The sequence below is a fragment of the Onychostoma macrolepis genome, chromosome 05, assembly GCF_012432095.1.
Source record: "Onychostoma macrolepis isolate SWU-2019 chromosome 05, ASM1243209v1, whole genome shotgun sequence".
NCBI lineage: Eukaryota > Metazoa > Chordata > Actinopteri > Cypriniformes > Cyprinidae > Onychostoma > Onychostoma macrolepis.
In genome coordinates this window covers 8,761,076-8,783,142 of record NC_081159.1, presented here as the reverse complement: position 1 = coordinate 8,783,142, position 22,067 = coordinate 8,761,076, and the positions used below count along the sequence as shown (strand labels likewise).

The 22,067-nt window shown below is 39.6% G+C and overlaps 1 protein-coding gene across 8 annotated transcripts in view; it reads right to left on the bottom strand.

Moving 5' to 3' along the window:
- mctp1a (multiple C2 domains, transmembrane 1a) overlaps positions 1-22,067 on the bottom strand; it is a 170,695-nt gene that overhangs the window by 71,824 nt on the left and 76,804 nt on the right. For 6 of the 8 annotated variants that reach the window (XM_058775034.1, XM_058775031.1, XM_058775033.1 and 3 more), the window contains 4 exons: positions 3,689-3,831; positions 3,340-3,419; positions 2,579-2,690; positions 1,366-1,404 (listed from right to left, as the gene is read on the bottom strand). In XM_058775034.1, the coding sequence (XP_058631017.1) occupies positions 1,366-1,404; positions 2,579-2,690; positions 3,340-3,419; positions 3,689-3,831 (374 nt within the window). The remainder of the gene's footprint in view (positions 1-1,365; positions 1,405-2,578; positions 2,691-3,339; positions 3,420-3,688; positions 3,832-22,067) is intronic. The other 2 variants (XM_058775032.1, XM_058775036.1) reach the window with 1 other exon arrangement.

Sequence of the window (22,067 nt, the reverse complement as noted above, 5' to 3'; positions counted from 1 at the left end):
ATTTTGTTCTTCCATGCACTTCAGGGTGAAGTTTTCTTTATATTTATATATCATAGCAGAAGTTTTAATTTAGGAGATGTATCAATTACAAATCCCGCTTGATTTGCATCTACAGAGCTCATCGTTTACAGTATTTTGGAAATGAAACAGATATAGGGAGTATAAATAGAAGAAACACCCAAGTGTGCACCGCGAGCGATGTAAAAGTAGTTATCGTAGCGCTGTTACAGTATTCCCGAGACCCAGCCAACATGGCCCACTTTGGAGCTTCAAAGGCTTGGGTGGGGTAAGCCTTTCAGCAGGACGTCCTTATCCACATGCTGGAGAGCCACTTTCATGTTTCTGGGCCTCTCTGAAAGTTGGGCTCCAACATTAGCCAAAACAAAACAGGAGTTACTTGACCTCTGCTGGGACATGCAACTGAGAGCTGTGCATTTTGTTCTCTTGAGTAGCACAAATCAATGCAACTAGGTTGCATGTTAGAAATGTCTTAAACTGGGACTCCGCATGAAGACCACAAATTACCATTGAAACTAGGACTTTCACTTAGTAAACAACAGAGAGGTCTGCTGTACACATGCATGCATGAACCAGAGACAAAGAGAGTAGTATGTTATTCCTGTCCCAGATGCCAACATTGTCACCTGGATGGATGGATAAAGCATTGAAATGAACAGCAATAAATTTGTTAAATAAAAATAATAATTAAATAATAATAATAAAAAAATAAAAAAAAAGATATTGTGCACAGACCCACCAAAATACTACAATACCATAAAATAAAATAAAATAAAATAACATAAAATAATTATGTTTCAAATTAGGCCAAATATGAATCATTTTCATGTTAAGAAAATAAGTTTGTGTACACATAGCTTTACATATGCAAAATAGCCAAGTTATATAAGTGGTTGCTCTGATCACATCCTGTTTGACTACAACAATAAAGTGCAAAATCTCCTGACAGAACACTGCAGCACATGCACCGTGCAGTCGATGCAATATGAAGATGACAAGAACAGAGTATGCTTTATTTTCTCGTTCAATTGCTGCAATACACAAAGGAAACTCTGGCGGCCCTGAAATTGTATCTGGAACTGATTGCTAATTTCAGCCTGAAAGGCAGGACAAATTGGTGCCAGGCACTTGACAAAGGTCCATTTTCTTATTTGTACACTAGATGGCAGTGTTTCTTACCCTGTATATTGCAGCACATAGAAAATAAAGTCAGCAAAAGGCGATTTCACGACTGAAACAAAAAAGGTAAGTGAGGGAAAAAAGAAAAAGGGCTGGGGATCACGGCCCCCTTCAGTCTGAGCAGAGAACTGCAGAAGGCAAGGATCAGGTGGGACATGCTGTTATTACCTTACTGGATCGTTTCCAGCTCCTTCTCATAAGCATGGTCTGTGAATGAGACAAAGCATTATAAAGCCACCCCTTGCCCTCTCTAACAGGGTGTTAGAGGTGAACCTGACATCCTGTCTGGATACTGTTCAGAAGAGTCAAGGGGTCATAAGGAGGCAGCCCGGGGAAGCTATGGTTGGGGGTGGGGGCAGCCATTATAAGCTAATAAAATCACTAAATAACCACAAACAAAGAAAATGTTGTCATTCAAAGCTTTGTTAGTTCACTAACAAAAAGATACACAGGCACGCTCACACATCTGTAATGTTATAAGTGTTATAAGTGACTGGATCATACAGCAAGTATATGTTGTTTATTAAGGGACTTTTTAAAAAGTCTATATCTTGTAGTTCTGCGTAAAACCCCATTATTTCCCCTATAAACTTACAGCGCCCTTGTTATCCTGTTTGCGTTCCAACATACTGCCCATGGTACACTTTGTGCTTAGTTAAATTTTCCAGGAATGCTTTATACATGCTGAGCAATAATTTCTCTTTCGTCCTGAGCATTACTGAATGCAAAAATGTGACATATGACTGCATAACACTTCAAGTAAAGTGAGGGTGTGTTTGCTAGGGCACACTAGCTGACTAATGGATAACTGGACTGAACTGAACTGGAATTTTCCTCTCATTGAAATTCTGCATGCCAATCCTGAAAATATTCTTTAGACAACAGATTTCTCTTTGATGTATGCCAAAAAAAAAAAAAAAATCAGACACTGGTTCATCCAGCCCAGAGAATGCATTTGGAATTTTCTGTACTGCAGTAAGATGGGTGACATAATATACGAAGCCATATAAAACCCTATACTACTGTTCAACATTTTTTAACTTTTAAGTGTAAATCAAAGAAAGCACAAAAAAAAAAAGAAAAAGAAAAAAAGTAATTAGATTCAGCGTTCCCACACCTCTTGGCCAATACATTTCCAAGGTTTTGCCATGATGTACTTGTTTGGAATCTGTAATAGCTGTATAAGTGTAAATGTTCTTGATACTTTAGAGTATCAAATGTACAGTTCATTGAGTTTTTATATATTTGTATGAAATCACAATTGTACACACAATTGGCATCACATCTCACACCTCCACTTCATATTCACAGTTCAGTTCAAACACATCAGCTTGAAAAACAGAGGCATAATAAAAAAAATAAATTAATTAAAAAAACTCACTGCTTCCCTGAAGTCTCCCTCTTTTGGAACAAGTGTGACTGCCAGTTCCAGTGAACCCAGGTCATGGTTGGGATAGTGGGGATCTTTGAGGTCAAGGGTCACATCCAATGTCCTAAAAGGGAGAGAGAACCAACAGCATGAACAACCAAAATCATTACCAAAACCAAAGTCATTGACTGGAGTCATTTCAGTCATTTCTTACAACAGCATTCGTGTGTTTGTACATATATATATTTGACCCTGGACCACAAAACCAGTCTTAAGTGTCAATTATTTCAAAAGCTGAATAAATAAGCTTTCCATTGATGTATGGTTTGTTAGGATCGGACAATATTTGGCCGAGATACAACTATTTGAAAATCTGGAATCTGAGGGTGCAAAAAAATCTAAATATTGAGAAAATCACCTTTAAAGTTGTCCAAATGAAGTTCTTAGCAATGCATATTACTAATCAAAAATTAGGTTTTGATACATTTACGGTAATAAATTTACAAAATATCTTCATGGAACATGATCTTTACTTAATATCCTAATGATTTTTGTCATAAAAGAAAAATGCATAATTTTGACCCATACAATGTATTTTTGGCTATTGCTACAAATATACCCCAGAGACTTAAGACTGGTTTTGTGGTCCAGAGTCACATATATATAAAAAAACAAAACACTAGGGGGCAGCAGTGTCAAAGTAAATTAATTGATATTACGACACTTGAGATTGTGTTTCAGATTCATCAATGTGTCACAAAGCATCAGAAGACCTTTGGTGCTCCAGGGACTCTAAATAGAGATATGCAGAGCCCATAAAGTCATCCTGCAGCCCAAAGTCATAGTCAAAGACCTGTAGAGGAAGGAAAACACCCAACAGTAAGGCATGTCATTTCACACGACAAATTGTACTGACTGTAAAGCCAGCATACATTAGACCAAAGTCTCTTTAAGAGAGGGTATTCTATAGTTTTTGATTAGACCGACTCTTTACAATTCCATTAGTTAAAACACATTCCATTAAATTAAAAAACATTAAATAATCACTAACGACTAAGCAGCCATTAAAAGTCAATTTAAAGACTGGAACAAAGCACTCTGATGACATTTTCAATCATTTACCTTCACGTAGAGTGGCTCTCTCAAACTCTCCACCAGCAGACTGACTTTCTCATCCCATACTGGGTTCAGGTTCTTGTGGATCGTTTTGCTGCGGAAAACCTCCTTCCCTGCTATCTTAAACTTGACATATGGATCACTGGTCCCTGTAAAAACAACAAAAATCCACAATACATCTGACTGTTTTTCAAGAGAAACTTTGGTACATAAAGTTTTTTTGTTTTTTGTTTTTCTACAAAATTAGACCAGTTTATAGTACTTAGGAAACCCTTTTAAAAATACTGCAAAAGAAAGATAAAAATTTACTGAAAAAAAATGATCTGGAACTGAATTTGCATTCTCCACTCAGTTCCAAATTCTACACAGCCCTTCTGGTAACTACTTAAAATCCTACATCATCTAGTTATATAACAGTCTCAGAATGAGATGATGCAAAAAAATTGTTATTTTCGACAAACATATACTGTTGCTCATATGCACATATTCATTATCTAGCCTCTTTCTCTCGCTGTAGGGCTTTTTCTTTCTCATGGAGTAGTTGTCTATGGTGTGTATAAATGGGTCTGAAAGAGTGGAGGCAAAGCGTCTTGGGTCATGTGACCTTAACTGTCAGCCCTTATTGGCTCAAGCACTAAAGTTAGAGAGGATGAGTGTGCTGTGTGAAGCCAAGGGCAGTCTGAATACAGTGAGCACAACCATCAACAAACAAATACACTAATGAGTAATAATCAACATAACAGAGCCTCATTATATACCCTGACAAAATAACAAGACTCAACAGAGAGAACAACTACTGTACAGAGCATATTATAACACTGAAAGTGTGTGAATGTAATATTCCACAATGTTAATACACAAAGGGATGTGTCTAAGTGACTGGCTCCTGAAATAGCCAAAGCAACATCCTGACATTTGACTCAATTAGTTTGCAGTATAATATAGTACAGTTCCTAAAAGAGAGCACTAGATGTCACTGTGTGTTCGGTGGAAAATCTGCACAGAGCCCTGCACGTCACCTGACCTGCTCTATCTGCAGTGGATCAGGAACTATTATAGTATTCTGAGACATGAAGAAGCATAGCATAATATCTAGCAAAATACCACACTTAGCATGCAGATCTGATAAACTGAAGAAGGTATGTGGTTTAATATAAAAATATGGCATTATTCTTTACAAATAAATGAGAAGCAACATTTATAAGCTTTTTTTCCATTAATAAATAAGCATTTGCATTGAAAACAAACTGAAATGGAAAATGTCATAACACTGTATCTTGATCAAATTCATCAAGAAAATATTTAGATGCAAATGATGCGATTATTATGTGTATAAAGTCACATATGAAAGTTTTATGGTATGTTTTGTCATTTTTGGAAGCCCATGGTCACTATTCACTTTTATATTACAGTAATAATATTAATGAAAAAGTCAATGGGATTTGAAACTGTATTCTTCTGAACATTCTTCTTTTACATTCCACAGATCAAAGAAAAGTATAGAGGTTTGGAACAACATGTGAGTAAATGATGAAAGAATTTTCATTTTGGGGGGAAATGTCGCTTTAAAGCCTTTTGCAGTACAGGTATCTATATCAACACACTCATCTCCAGACTGGAGTACATGATACAAGTGAGAAGAGTGTTGGTGTGGGCATGTTAGCAGTGGCAAACGACGGCTCCATAAGCAGTCATTTCAGTTACATCAGCTCGCTGAAAGGGAATCCCCATTCAACACCTCTGCAGTGTGTAACTCTCAATGCCCATCATAATCTATCAGTCTCTGAGGGAAGCCTCTGTAATGTCATTAGATCAGTGCTGAGACATTTATTACGGTAATCAAACATGCTCCTGTAGATCTGTATCACAGCATGCTGCACGCTCAGCACTGTCACTGTCCGCATGCATCCAAAAAAATAATAAATACACACACACATGAAAACAAAGCTTCAGTTAAGCAAACCTCTTGATGCAAATCTCCACAGGCATTAGATCTAATAACCAATTTGCATTCACATTCACTGTCTTTATATACCACTGAAATGCATCCCTTCATTCAGGAGATGCAGCGATACCAAGACGGGGTGTTATTTTCCTATTCATCCACCCCAAAAGCCAATCCTAATGTTCGTTCAACCACTGAGTCATTCATCTAAATAATACAATAAACTGCATTCAAATTCAAGAGGAGTCAGTGACTCTAGTCTAGATAATGGCTCTGGTTAAGCAATCTGTTCGCCTCTGGATGTTGATGCCCAGCTGTGAATTATGTTGGTGCACCATTAGAGATAGCTGAAGGAAGACAGTTTATTTTCATGTCTTTACTTCAGGATAAAGGAATAAAAGCCAAAGGGGACCTGATGTGAATATCAAACACAATGCATGCACATCATTCATACCACATAAACACATCACAGACTCATGAAACTCACATCACAGGGTCATGAAACCCCCTGTTTCAGCACTGGTTAGTTCTCGCGCCAGTTTTAGGCTTATTCTGCGGCGTTTATATAAGCCTTTTGACTGGTTGTGTCACGGAGCTGTGAATGAATCGCGTTTGTACCGAACCAAAGACTATAGAATACCCTAAGGCCTTAAAGGGACTTTGACCGAACTCTTATTACAAAGCAAAAACAAACATTCTCCTTTGATCCATTAACGTTTCTCTCAGTTAAAGGTCCCATGAAATCAAAATTTAAGTTTTTTGGGTGTTAGTATCAATATGTTATCCTTAAGGTTCGGTACAAACGCGATTGGAAATGTTTTAAAAATGGACTCTAAAACTAAGCCCACATCAAAATTGATGTCTAAAAGATGTTTTAAAAGAGTGCAAAAAGAGACATCTTCTTGAACAGCTATGAGCTATGAATGAACATGACGAAACTGCACCGGCAGCATTTATTTTTCTTTACAGCACATTAACAAAAAACAATGATGCTTATTCTTCCTCATTGTTATTATAAAAAATATGAAGTTAATAAGTTATCAGTCTAAAACAGGGCTCGTCATGGGGTGCACGGTCTGGAGCGCTGTATGACTGATGTATCCGTTTCATTTAACTTTACTCCAAAAATATGAACTTACCTGAAAACACTTTTATCTTTAACGTGTTCATTTATGACCATATTTAGTGTTAAACTGTTGGTCTTTAAAATAAATCTACTTTTGATTTTCTCCTTGACTGATTTTTAGACTGATAACTTCCGCGCCGATGCGGCAAACTTGTCACAGTAGGATGCATGGTAGCGATGTATGACTGCTGTATCCGAATATATGAACTAGCTGTTTTAAATATTTTTATATTTAACGTTAGTTTTTCAGTATGTTTGAAAGTATATTATTTCTGTTATTGGTGCTTCCAGGCTCAATCTGTCTCACGCACGCGTGGTTTAAAATCACCAAATAGTTATGAAATAGCCTATGATAAGTACAGAGAGTCTCTCTCTTGCCCCCACCCACCCATGCACGATAATATCGTGTATCGGCGATCTCACAGGCTGGCGATATGACGATATAAAAAAATTACCATATGGCCCAACACTAGTTAGGGGATTCATGACCCTTTAAGAAATACAGCATAACAACTGAAACCACAAATAAAAATGTTTAGGATTCAGGATTCATTTCAGAATGTCAATTTAAGAACTTCAGAATGTCTTAGTAGTCTTTCCTCTTTTCTGACCTCAGCACTCGCTCTGCTCTCCACAATTTTGTGTACAATCTGACGATCATGTTCTACAGCATGATCTGAGATGATCCAAAGAGCAACATGATCTTCAGTGGAAGAACAACTGACCATCTATACAAAGATTCATATTATGATCAAATCACAAATTATTGTGCAGAATCTTAAATATTTCTTATTCAGTTCACATCATAGTGCTTCTTTGTTTTATTTTTCAAAATCTTAAAACTTTATTTCCAATTTTCTAATGAAAAATAAAAATAAATAAAACGTCTCAGTTACGTATGTAACCCTCGTTCCCTGAAGGAGGGAACGGAGACGTCACGTCGGTGACCGACAAATTGGGATCTCTCCAGAGAGACCTATCCACTTCGAGTGTAACTAAACAAGCCAATGGACATCAGAGGTCCTAAAGCTCTGAGTTCTATCCATGTACTGTCGCAGTGCGCGTACAGGACAGAGCAAAGCTAGGGCTGGGTCTGCCTCCTCCAGGGGCAGCGCTTGCAGGTTCACCACCTGGTCCCTGAAGGGAGCGGTCTGAACCTTGGGCACGTAGCCGGGCCGTGGTCTCAGTGTTGCACTGGAGTCAGCCGGCCCAACTCAAGGCACGATTCGTCGACCAAAAATGACTGCAGGTCTCCCACCCTCTTGATCGAGGGCAATGCAGTCAGGAGTAGGGTTTTCATAGAGAGAAACTTTAACTCGACTAACTGCAAAGGGTCGAAGGGGGCAGCTTGTAGGGCTGTCAGCGCCAATGCCAAATCCTAAGAGGGTAGGGAGAGAGGCCTAGGAGGATTTAACCTCCTGGCCCCCCTAAGGAACCTGACGACCAGATCGTGCTGCCCCACCGACCTCCCTTCTATGGGGTCGTGGTGGGCGGAAATAGCAGCAACGTAAACCTTAAGGGTGGAGGGGGACAGCCTACGCTCCAGCCCTTGCTGCAAGAAGGACAGCACGCCTCTGATTGAACATCTCCGGGGGTCCTCACGGTGAGAGGAACACCATTCGACGAACAGGTTCCACTTCAGCGCATAGGCCCGTCTTGTAGACGGTGCTCGTGCTGAAGCGATAGTGAGTGCTACCTCCTGGGGTAGATCACCTAGAACCTAGATCACCTAGGGTGCCAGAGGGTGCCTCGTCTCTGAGAAAGCAGAAACTTCCTCAGAGGAATCGGCCAGGGAGGGGCTGTCGCGAGGAGCATGAGTTCTGGGAACCAGGTCCACTTGGGCCAATATGGAGCCGCTAACAGGACCTGTTCCTCGTCCTCCCTGATCTCGCACAGTGTCTGTGCTAGCAGGCTCACTGGGGGAACGCATATTTGCGCAGGCCCCAGGACCAGCTGTGTGACAGTGCATCAGTGCCGAGCGTTGCCTCGGTTAGGGAGTAGAATCACTGGCAGTGGGTGGTTTCTGGAGATGCAAACAGGTCCACCTGAGCAACTCCGAATCGTCTCCAAATCAGCTGGGCTGCCTGGGGATGGAGTCTCCACTCTCCTGGAAGTGCCGTTCGAGACAGCTCGTCGGCTGCCTGATTGAACACTCCTGGAATGTGGATGGCACAAAGGGACCTCAGATGCTTCTGACTCCAAAGGAGGAGGTAGCGGGCGAGTTACGACATGCGACGGGAGTGTAAACCGCCTTGCCGGTTGATGTATGCAACAGTTGCAGTGTTGTCCATACGGACCAGAATGTCCCTCAGGGCAAGGCGTACTGCCAGCAACTCGAGGCAGTTGATATGCCAACGCAGTTGGGGACCCGTCCATACCCCTGACACCGCGTGCCCGTTGTACGTGGCTCCCCAGCCGGTGGCCGAGGCATCCGTGAATACCACAGCATGCCTGGATACCAGCTCCAGGGGCACTCCAGGGCCTGTGACAGCCCGGCATGTGACGCCCTGAAGCGGGGACTCGAGTGCAACAGCCCTTACCTGGTTCCACGAATGGGCAGGAGGGGTGCTCTTGGGCAACCCACTGCTGCCTCCCGTGATGCACGGTTCACCACTCTCCTCCTCTTGAGACCCAGAGACTGAGGAAACTGCTCATTCATTGAAGTTTTGGGTACCGCTGGTAACAAAAACAAAACAAAACAAAAGATTCTCCACCCGGCCCTCCTCCGGGAGAGGGAGTGGTGCAGTCACCATCTCCTGATGAGCAGTCTCCTCCATCTCTGGGTTGCCTGTCTCAGGGTTGCTTGCACTCGTGCTTACCTCCATGTTTGGCGGGGGCCTGGATGGGCTGGGCATCCTGCCTGCGACCAGCTCCACGACGCTGCTTGGTGGAAGGCTGCTGCGGCTGCGTGGGGTGGGTTAGGGTTAGGATGAGCAGGCTAAGGGGCTGCAACCGGGGTGGAAGCAGCATGTTTCCTCCGGCGCATGATGTGTTTGATCGCCTCAGTCTGCTTCTGCGCTGCCGAGAACTGCTGGGCAAAGCTCTCGACAGCGTCGCCGAAAAGGCTGGTCTGTGACACGGGAGCATTCAGGAACTGTACCTTCTCCTGCTCCTTCATGTCAACTAGACACAGCCAGAGATGGCGCTCCTGGACCACTAACATGGACATCACACGACCCAGAGACTGTGCAGTCACCTTCGTCGCTCGAAGCGCAAGGTCTGTCGCAGCACGCAGTTCATGTAGAACCGCCAGGTCGTGGCCACCCTCGTGCAGGTCTTTCAGGGCTTTGGCCTGGTGGACCTGCAGTAACTCGGAAAACGCTACCACACCCGAAGAGGGCAACGCAGCCGAGTCGTCATCCCCGGAGAAAGAAGGCTCGCCCTCCGATGCAGCGATCAACATCTGGTCATCAGAGGGGGCACCGAAGGAAAGAGTGGTGCCCTCTGTCCTGCAGAGGGCCCAGCCCGCTACAACGGCAGCTCCACCGGCTGCAAAGTGCTTGAGGGGTGAGGAACTCTCTTTGGGGAAGCCCTCACCATGATCCTCAAATCACCTCTGACTCCACCGGACGCAGCGCCGCCCCGGATGCCGAGACGAACGCTGGATCGCGGCAGAGGCAGAGGGACTCCACCATGTTTGACATAGCAGAGTCTATTACGCAACTCCGAGATGGTCATGTCCCCACAAGAAGAACATGCACCATCCACGAAAGCTTCCTCAGCGTGCTTAATGCCCAGACATGTGAGGCAGCGATCGTGACCGTCCTGAGGCGCCAGGAAACGACCACACCCAGAAACGCACGGGTGATAAGACATCTTTAAAAAGACGCGATCACCCATGTTGCTCTTTTAGAGAAATTGCACTTTTAGTGTTGAAGCACGCAGGGGAGCTGGCCACCGCACACTCCTGGTGTGGCTGTCTGCACGATCTTTGTTGAAGTCGCGAGACCACCGCTGCTGTCGCCGTAACGCCCGCACTCGCTCATTTTCTCTGCAACACCGAAGTAGAGAGCAGTAGTGATGCACCACCGCTCGGCTCCGAAGCGAAAGGATGAATTAATGTGGTGCACCTGCTGCCTCTTATACCCATGCTGCAGGGTGTGGCAGCCAGATGCGGAATCCACATGCCAGTGTCCATTGGCTTGTTTAGTTACACTCGAAGTGGATTGGTCTCTCTTGCGAGATCTCAATTCGTCGGTCACCGACGTGACTCGTAGTGACCGACTGAAAGGGAACCCAGATTTCCAATGTGGTCTCTGACTTTTTTAGTAGAAATGTAACATGATGCACAGATTATTGCAGAACAAAAAGATAAATAATAAAGAAATGGAAGGGGGAATCCTTCTTTGCAGCACTGAACAATATATCTGAAACTGTCTGTGGTGGAAAAAAGCTTAGGGGGAAAATGCTGACACATAAACTGTGGGTCTGATGAATGACACATCTCTGCCCTTGACAGCCATCTACAGCACAGCGTTCAGCATTATAGGAAATGAAAGACATTTATAATTAATCTGACTAAAACCGGTCAAATCTGTGATCAGAGATGATTTCTCATCAGCCAAAATGAAAGATGGACAGAATAGGGGGCTTTCCCCGAGTACATTCACCATCGCATTAATCAAACTGCCCTCCATAACACTTGAGTGAGCAGGAAGTAGAGGTGCTCAGAGAGATCCGTTCACAGAAGGATCAATAGATGGTTTGAATGAATGAGGTACTGCATATGACTGCAGGGTCATAGTGTGCCGACCAGTGAGTGATTCCTCCTCTGCCCTCTGATCAGTAGCCTACATTAAACACCTGCACATTTGCACTCCAACTGCATTTTTATGGACCTATAAAACTTGTGCCACTGTCAATCTAAAAGGCTTGAGAGTTTGAAATTGAAGACTACTTTCTTGGCCAGAAACCAAGGAACAGTAGTAATGGATAATTTTATTGTTTGTTTGCTAATGAGGATGACCTGAGTTAAAAACCAGCTATTGTAATTTCTTGACCCCAACCCTGCTCTAAAATACAGTTTAAAAATAAGTCTTTGTTGGTTTAAGCTGTTTTTACACCATTAGTATTTTCCTTGTTTCCTCCAATGAAACAACCCAAATAATTTCCACATCATTATGTATTTATACGGGTAATTCACCCAAAAATGAAACTTCTGTCATTAATTACTCACCCTCATGTCGTACCAAACCCATAAGACCTTTGTTCATCTTCAGAACACAAATTAAGATATTTTTGATGAAATCTAAGAGCTTTCTGACCCTGCATAGACAGCAACACAACTACCACATTCAAGGACATCGATAAAATAGACAGTGGTTCAACCATAATGTTATGAAACTACGAGAATATTTTTTGTGCAAAGAAAAAAATATCGACTTTATTCAACAATTTCTTCTCTTCTGTGTCAGTCTTCGACATGTTTTCACGATGTATGCATGTGGTGCTGCTGACACAGGAGCCAGCATTTTGATGTAGAATCCGGATGCGCTGTGGCTTGTTTACAAGCAGAGGAATGGCCACACATGCATCATGGTACTCTCGGCACCTTGGCAAGCATTTTGTATGTATTTGACTAAATTCACACACTTCATAATGTTGGCACAGAGACTGCATTCAGTCATCAACCTCTGTCTTACTTTTGCAGCCATGTAACGCTCAGTCACAAATAACACTGCAGTGTGATAGTGCCTCTATAATGGCTCTGGTTAAGCAATTTGTTTGTGTATGGATGATGTTGTTGCCCAGCTGTGAATTTTGTTTGTGCACCATGAGAGATACAACCCGAATTCCGGAAATGTTGGGACGTTTTTTAAATTTGACTAAAATGAAAAATAAAATACTTTCAAGTCACATGAGCCAATATTTTATTCACAATAGAACATAGATAACATAACAAATGTTTAAACTGAGAAATTTTACAATTTTATGCACAAAATTAGCTCATTTCAAATTTGATGCCTGCTACAGGTCTCAAAATAGTTGGGACGGGGGCATGATTACCATGGTGTAGCATCTCCTCTTCTTTTCAAAACAGTTTGAAGACATCTGGGCATCAAGGTTATGAGTTTCTGGAGTTTTGGTGTTGGAATTTGGTCCCATTCTTGCCTGATATAGGTTTCCAGCTGCTGAAGAGTTCGTGGTCGTCTTTGATGTATTTTTCATTTAATGATGGGCCAAATGTTCTCTATAGGTGAAAGATCTGGACTGCAGGCAGGCCAATTCAGCACCCGGAATCTTCTACTACGAAGCCACGCTGTTGTAATAGCTGCAGTATGTGGTTTTGCATTGTCCTGCTGAAATACACGTCATCTGGAGGGGAGCATATGTTGCTCTAAAACCTTTATATACCTTTCAGCATTCATAGTGCCTTCCAAAACATGCAAGCTGCCCATACTGTATGCACTTATGCACCCCCATACCATCAGAGATGCTGGCTTTTGAACTGAACGCTGATAACACGTTGGAAGGTCTTCCTCCTCTTTAGCCCAGAGGACACGGCGTTCGTGATTTCCGACAAGAATGTCAAATTTGGACTCGTCTGACCATAGAACACTTTTCCACTTTGAAACAGTCCATTTTAAATGAGCTTTGGCCCACAGGACATGATGGCACTTCTAGACCATGTTCACATATGGCTTCCTTTTTGCATGATAGAGCTTTAGTTGGCATCTGCAGATGGCACAGCGGATTGTGTTTACCGACAGTGGTTTCTGGAAGTATTCCTGGGCCCATTTAGTAATGTCACTGACAGAATAATGATGATGCAGTGCCTTTGCAATTTGACGTTGAGGAATGTTGTTTTTAAAGTATTCCACAATCTTTTTACGCACTCTTTCATAGATTGGAGAGCCTCTGCCCATCTTTACTTCTGAGAGACTCTGCCTCTCTAAGACATCCCTTTTATGTTACAGACCTGGTGTCAATTAACTTAATTAGTTGCTAGATGTTCTCCCAGCTGAATCTTTTCAAAATGTCTTGCTTTTTCAGCCCATTGTTGCCCCCGTGCCAACTTTTTTGAGACCTGTAGCAGGCATCAAATTTGAAATGAGCTCATTTAGTGGATAAAAGTGTAAAATTTCTCAGTTTAAACATTTGTTATGTTATCTATGTTCTATTGTGAATAAAATATTGGCTCAAGTGATTTGAAAGTCTTTTAGTTTTCATTTTATTCAAATTTAAAAACGTCCCAACATTTCCGGAGTTCGGGTTGAAGAAGTTCATGTCTTTACTTCAAGATAAAGGAATAAAAACCAAAGACGATCAGATATGAATATCAAACACAAGGCATGCACGAACAATCATACCACATAAATACATCATAGACTGTGGAATTGCCGTTGCCAGCAATGACGACACACACTGACAAACTGGCACTGAAGCCTGGCTGGCAGCCGTTTCAATTGAGCAGTAATTTTATACCGTATAGACCAAAAGAGAAATGTCATGTCCGTTTTAGTGGCCCATAAACTGCAGCCATTTCAGGAACAGCACAGTTGTCATAAAAGTAGCTATAAGCATCACCAACAGAAAAAGCAGGATCTTACTCTAGATCCATTTCCTTGAATGAAGGGCCTTATAAGCCGTGTAGCCACCAAGGGGAAATGTGATGTTGATAAATGTATTATCTTGTTCTGTTTTAGCCCAAATTTTGTATGATAACCTGTGGGTATTTCAGAAAGCAGGTTATGTGACACTCCCAGGGTTGTTTACGGATGAGTAAATTAATAAACTCGACTTTCAGTTCCAAAAACTGAGGTAACTTTCAGAGTATGTAAGTAGCCATATTAACTTCTTCTCTGAAAAACATGCTCCAGAGAATTATCATAGCATAAAGCAATATTTTTTTTTTTTTACTCTATTTACTCATTCTGCATTGAAAACCTTATTTATTTATTTATTTATTTATGAATGTATGTATTGCAGCTGGATGGTTTCTATCTAATATAGCACAGACTGTTTTTTATTTATTCATTTTTATTTCTTATTCATATATTTAGCATCAAACATACATTATGATTCTTGTTCATTGTAATAAAAAATGATGAAAGATTAAAAATTGAAATGTAAAATGAAAAATGATTGCACCACTGCCACCATGTTTCGTTTTGCTTTTGGCATGGTACCATGGTAATGGCAGGGCTTTTTAGACATGGTACCATTTTAAAAGCATGTGTTGTTGGACATGTGCATTTTATATAAATAAATTCCATGGTACAGTATATGAATGGTTTTATGGGGGTCATCAACATTGTGACTGTATATTGGCTGTACTATTAGTAGTAAAGTTAAAGAAAAATATATTTTTTTCTTCAGGCTAGCTGAGTTTCCTTGTATTACTGATGATAAGTTAAAGTTAATTTGAGGTGGGGATACAATATCCTCCAGTGATTTCCTCTCATGAGCTCAGAGACCAAGCACTGATGAAATCTTGATGGAAGTCATTTGATTGCCCACAGAATCCATCCAGTTCATTAGAACCCACAGATGCAATAGTCTGTGTAAAATTTAAAGCACAACATGAATGCTGGTCTGAAGTCTTCCAGTCTCAAAACAGACCCACATTCCTACTGTGTCCCCCAGCATCAGTGTGTGCCAACATGATTTTAGTGCTTGTTAAAATCACCCACCAGCAGTCAGTAAGCTATGATGTATCAACAAATAGTAAGTGGGCCATTGTGACACAGGTCACACCTCAACATATTCTGCCAACCAACAACACATGACTCAGAGTGAGACCACAGAATGGATGATCAATGATGGTAAAGCAATCACACTACCACATAGTAACAGAAAAAACATACAGGAAAATACCACCCACATTTTTCTCAGAATAGTTAAGAAAAATAGAAAAGAAGTTTGATTCTAGTTTTACTCATTAAATGCATAATTAATCTAAATAATGATACAAACAAAAATTATATTAAATTAAATTAAATTAACAAAAAAAAACAACAACAACAAAAACAAAACAAATGTACCCTCCAAGTCATGTAGATAAGTTTGTTTGTTCTTTGGAACAGATTTGGAGAAATTTACATCACTTGCTCTTAATCCATGTCCATAATCCATAATAACGCTTCCTTCAGTGAAAAAGTCCATCCTTTGCTGTCCTCTCACATTAAAATCTAGTGATATATTTGTTTTTGATTTCGCTTGTAAACAATGATTGATCTGTGTAGTTTACCTTTCAGGTGACACAACTTTTTCACTGGAGAAAGCAATATTATGGATAGAGGAATCATATTTTAGCCAGAAGCAACAGTTTAAAGTTAAAAACATCTTGATGGTTTGTTTATTACAAAAATGTGGATTATTGTGATGTTTTATCAGCTGTTTGGACTCTCATTCTGACGGTACCCATTCACAACTAAAAAAACCCCACCAAAATAAACACCTGTGGATGCTTTTTAGGACACGACGGGGTGAGACAAAATTCATTCTTTTCTGTATGAAAAACAATCACAGGCTGTATTATCTAATTAGAAAAAGGCCTCTCTGTTGCATATTCATAATTACCCTCCCAAAAATCGCAACGGGCCAAGAGCGTTTTTAAAAAAAAGGTCATTGAATAATGCACACAGAGTCATAATTAAGCTAAATTATTCAATCCGATTTCCCAGAGCTCTGACTGATTGCTGTCATTGGCAGGAAATTTGGAAATTGCACTCAGGCACTGAGACAGCTCCATCTCCTTCAGTAGACCTACTTAACACTGGTCCTCTGGGGCCCTGTGATGGCACAGACTTTCAGCCCTGTCACTCACTACACCCATTCTGTACACATTAGGTCCTTTAAGTGATACCATCCATGTGGAAAAAATAAATAAATCAATAAATAAAAACAAAAAGGTCTGATAACAGGTTACACAGACACAGTGAGCAACATGATGGCCACTATGAAGCCAAGGGAAGCTTTTCAGTCTTATGTGAACATAAATATTATTTACAGGTGCACTAAAGGTGCACATCTTTAAAGGTGCCCTAAAAGCACTGTTTTATTTTACATGGAGCCACTCACCTTATGAGGGCCAACATAATAAGATCAAATGACCAGCCAGATGGATAATAATCACTTTATTTTGGCAACCTCCTTATTATCTATTAAAGAACATGGCATGAAAATTTCACTTTATGAGGTTTTTTAATATTAATATGAGTTCCCCTAGTCTGCCTATGGTCCCCCAGTGACTAGAAATGGCGATAGGTGTAAACCGAGTCCTGGGTATCCTGCTTCGCCTTTTGAGAAAATGAAAGCTCAGATGGCCCAATCTGGAATCTTCCCTTTATGTCGTCATACAGGGAAAGGTTTTACAAAAACCTTTACAAAACATTTACAAAAAAAAATTAAAAAACAAAACATGTTTGCATGTGTGTTTTTGATCATATTTGATGCATCAGGCTTTATGGCTCATGTAGTAAATATGGAGCTCATACTCAAGGAGGAAAAAAATCTCTACATATTTTATTCAGAGGCTCAAACTGAGCAAAAATATAGACTTTGGTGCAGTTGCTGATATTTATATGCCCAAAAAGTAAGATGAAATTCTGACAGATTGTAAATCAATGAAATCGTTATAACATACGTAGTTTATCGTCAAACTACTTTCATAAAATGAATATAAATATCAGTTCCTCACTCTATATAGGTGATATTTAAATGCTTAGTTGTTTCTTTTTAAGTAATAAACTGTCAAGAGGGCATGCAGTAAATTGGGTACAACAGGTTTTTCAGTAAATCATGTTAAATTTGTGCATCAAATATGATATGATATGATAAACAGTAGGCTTATAAGGTTATATTCTGAACACATTCAGTTATACTGAGTAATATGATCTATATAAGATTTTGTTGTCAAACTCCTGCCTCTGTGTAGTTTATGCATTTCTATTTTTCTTTTTTATAGCAACAAGAGCTTCACTCTGGTTCAAGCCTTTTATTACGAACCAATACATTGAGCCCCCATGAGAGACACATAAGAGATTTGAAGTATAAAACTCTTCTGTCAAATCTAATAAATGTAATAAAAAAAGTTTGAGGTTTTATCTGAGATACGTCTTTTTCCATTTTCTTTCTATAAAATATGAGACGGTTTACAGGCCGGGTTCAGATTGGCTGTCAGGCGTCTGGATATTTAAGACAGTGCTGAAGAAAAGAAGCCTTTCAATAGCACATGGAAAAAGAAGAGCGATGTGGTCAATTCCCCTCACATCTCCGGCACACTCCATTACCCAGCATGCCCCACGACAGCAATGGATTGATGACTGCAGCAGTTTCTACTGTTATTCAGTCTGGTGATCCCTTGCTCAAGTGTGTATGTTTGTGTGAGTGTGTGAATGCAGTTATAGCACAGCATGCAGCTATGAATGCAGAGTAAGTTCACGCTCAAGTATACTTGCCAACACTAGGCTAAATATAAAAACACACATAAACATTCAAAAGTCTGATGTCTGTGTGAAAATACTGAAATATTATTACAATTTATAACAACTGTTTTCTATTTAAATATATATTAAAATAGAATTTATTCCTGTGATGGCCTAGCTTAATTTTCAGCATCATTACCTCAGCCTTCAGTATCACATGATCCTTCAGAAATCATTCTAATATGCTGATTTGCAGCTCAAGAAATATAAACAATGTTGGAAACAGTTTTGCTGTTTAATATTTTTGTGCAGCCCATGATAAATTTTAAATGAATAGAAAGTTCAAAATACCTTGTGTATTTGAAATAGAAATCTTTTGTGACATAAATGTTTTTACTTTCACTTTTGACCAATTTAATGTGTCCTTTGTGTTTAAAAAAATAAAATAAAAATCTTACTTACCCCAAACTTTTGAACAGTAGTGTAACTTTTGAACAGTCTGGTGAACTCAAGTAGCTTTCCCTCCTCCATAGCTCCCATTTTCACACACAATTCATATTTAAAACTGGTGGTTATAGGACAAATGTGACAACTAATGCCATTCACTGCTAGTGTCACTAATGTCAAGCATGCCACATTGCATTTCCAAATAATCTGGGCTACGGTTGAAGGAGAAGATATTAGGCAAATGAGTAAAATTTCATGGAAAAAATCTGTTCCACTCACAGACCTTTAGAAACTCACACAAGCTGTATGGACTATTTTTAGTGTTTTTATTGTTGTTTTTTGTTTTTCTATTTGTAGCTTGACAACACCTGGTCAGTGCATGCTTTTATTGTGCAGAAATGAACTTTTCTCAAAAAATCATTTTTTTGAGTGTTCTACAGAAGAAAGAAAAATCATTTAGGTTTGGGATGATATGAGGGATGGTATCCACATAAAGATAGCTGACAGCATAATGTCGTAAATTTAGTCCCTTAATTCTCATAGGTTCAGTTACATTAAAAGAGCTCATTAAAACTAAGCAGTTTAGCAAGTTGGAGACAAAAAGATTTGCATTTGTTTGTTAGATTATGTCCATACTAAGGAGTAATAGGCTACATTTACACCTGGTTACGTCATGTGTTTTTACTGATTGGATACCTATCTGATTCGTTAAAATGGTTCCATTTACACTGCCACTTAAATGTGTCTCCACAAAACGGATATAAATCCGATCATCAATTCTATTCTAAATTTGCATTTTATGTAAATTTGACGGAGTTCACCTCAATGAAGCAACAGATATGCTCTGCATTTTATTCATCATCATCTAATTTCAAGATCAAAGATCATGGTGAGAAGCGGCATCAGCACTGGTAATATAATAGTCTCTCTACTTTTAATGAAGATGACTGTGTTTTGAGCATCTGCGGCAGTTTGCACGTAGGCTTGCTGAAGAGATACTCAGCTACTCATCCGTGGCAATGCGTGTTGCATTAGCGCTGTCACATCTTGTTATGATATGTCATATAGCCTATAACACGCTCTCACACATTTAGTTTTTCAACATTTTGGGAGGAGTAAAATTTACTGTGGTTTAAACAACCAGATGCATTTACACTTGTCCAGTTTTGTCTGGAATGTGTCTCAGACCACCTCCGATCAGATTTTAATCACTCTCGAAAGTGTTTCGAAGGGCATTACACCTGGTCTTTTCATGATCAGATAGCTATCCGATCAGAGAAAACCCATAAAGTGACCAGGTGTAAACAGGCCCATAAATGCAGTGATTTCAATGTGTGTGAGTAAGATCGTGTTTTTAGAGAGAGGCAAACTGCCAAGACAGAAAATGCAAATGTTAAGTCACGAAACGCTGCAGTATAATGAGCAATAATAGTAGAGGAAGGAGTGTGAATGTGTGGTTTCATAAAAACCACCCCTGTCTCTCATTAACTCAACACAGTATGAGTAATATTGCAAAAACAAGACAAATACTCCAACATCGTAGTTTCGTAACTTCAGAGTCTCGAGTCCATGGAACATTCTGCAATACCAGTACCCATCACTCAGCAGGAGTGGTCATTTTCTAATTTATCTCACACATAACATTTATAATTTTGCAATAACTGAGCTGCTGGACTGTAAAAACGTCCACCAGAGGTGCTTTACATGTTTTTCACTTCCTCCACACAAACACACCCACACATACACACACCATCAGATCATTAACAGATGCTGACAGATGGATTTCAATGCCAGAGAAAGACAACAGGAAACAATGAAACATCACAACATCCCTGATGTTATAATCCTGGATCAGTTTCTGCCAAGCTGTCCACACCATCCTAACAAACACACACAATCCTCCATAACTCAAGGTTAAAACCATCAGAACACACAGAGTCTGCAACCTAAAAGTAAGAACAGACTCAACACTGTCATTCATCAGTGCTGCCACTGTTTGTCTTCTTCACACATGCTGTTCTCAGAGCATGTCTGTTTCTTTCTGACAGTGAAATGAGAGGAATATATAAGTGCTATAACAGAGTCCTGGAAAAAAATTTGCATAGCAGTATCCACAGAATATCAAGGAGCACAACAGTTTTCAACAGTAAAAAAAAAAAAAGAAGAAGAAGAAGAAGAAGAAAGAAAAAAGAAGTTTTTTAAAGCACTAAATCGCCATATTAGAATGATGAGTAATGGAGTGATGACTGCTGAAAATTCAGCTTTGCTATCACAGGAATAAATTGCATTTTAAAGTATATTAAAACACAAAGCTGTTCTTTTAAGTTGTAATAATATTTTGCAATGTTACAAATATATGCAGGCTTGGTGCACATAAAGCACAGCTTTAAAAAAACAAATCATACTGACCCCGGACTTCTAATATTTCATTATAGTATAGTAAATCCTTCATACTTTCTATTCAAAAATATTAGGTTAGTACTGCCAATACTTGAATATTTACTAATATTTAAATATTTGCTAAGTAACACTTTACAATAAGGTCTCATCGGTTATCTTGTTTGTTAGATAACATGAACTAACAATGATCAATACATTTTTACAGCATTTACTCTGTTAACCATTTTTCCTTCTTTATTATATTAGTTACAGTACATTAACTGGCATTTAAACTTATTGTAAAGTGTTATTTTTTTTCTGTTGATAACTTCCAAAAATTACAAAATGTGATTAGGATTAGGTCATTGAAAATTATTAAAACCTTTGTCATGAAATCTAATTTACATAAGGAAAAGCAGCACATTTACTCCAGTATTGCACATTCAAAAGGAAATGAATCTTCAGTACGAAGAACAGATTCTGCATCTCAAATGTCAGAATATAACCTGCTTAAATTGTTCGAATTCAGTCAGATTTCCTGAATAGAAAGTATCTGTGTTTGTTTTGAATAACTGGTCTGTGTTTTGAGCTGTGGTTTGTATATGATCAACAAAAACTTTAGCAACATTAGCATTACTATGATCTTTCAGGGTCACAATGTTACATTAGCTATATTATCTGTGTAAATTAGGTATAAGAAAAGAATAAAATGAATTATGGTGATTATTATTATAAATGGGGAAGACCTAAATCTAATCCAGCATGCATTTCAGTGGCCCATGGCTGAGCTGAGAGATGCAAATACCAAAAAGCATGTGGAGATCCTCCAGTAAAGCACATCCTGTTTAATTAGACTAGATACACACAGTGCAAATGGAAAGCAGCAGTGGTCACCGACTTGTAGAGAGTGCTGGTTCGGTGGACAATGATGATAAACATTGGAATGTTAATTTATGCAAGTCAATGCAGAAGCCAGATAAAACAGTGAATTGTTTGTTTTTGAAAGTAAAACTTGCAAAATATATGCAAAATATAATTTTAGCTATTCAAACTTCAAACAATACATGGATGAATAATTTTAATCTCAGCTGTGTATTCTAATATAGGTGGAGGAAAGCG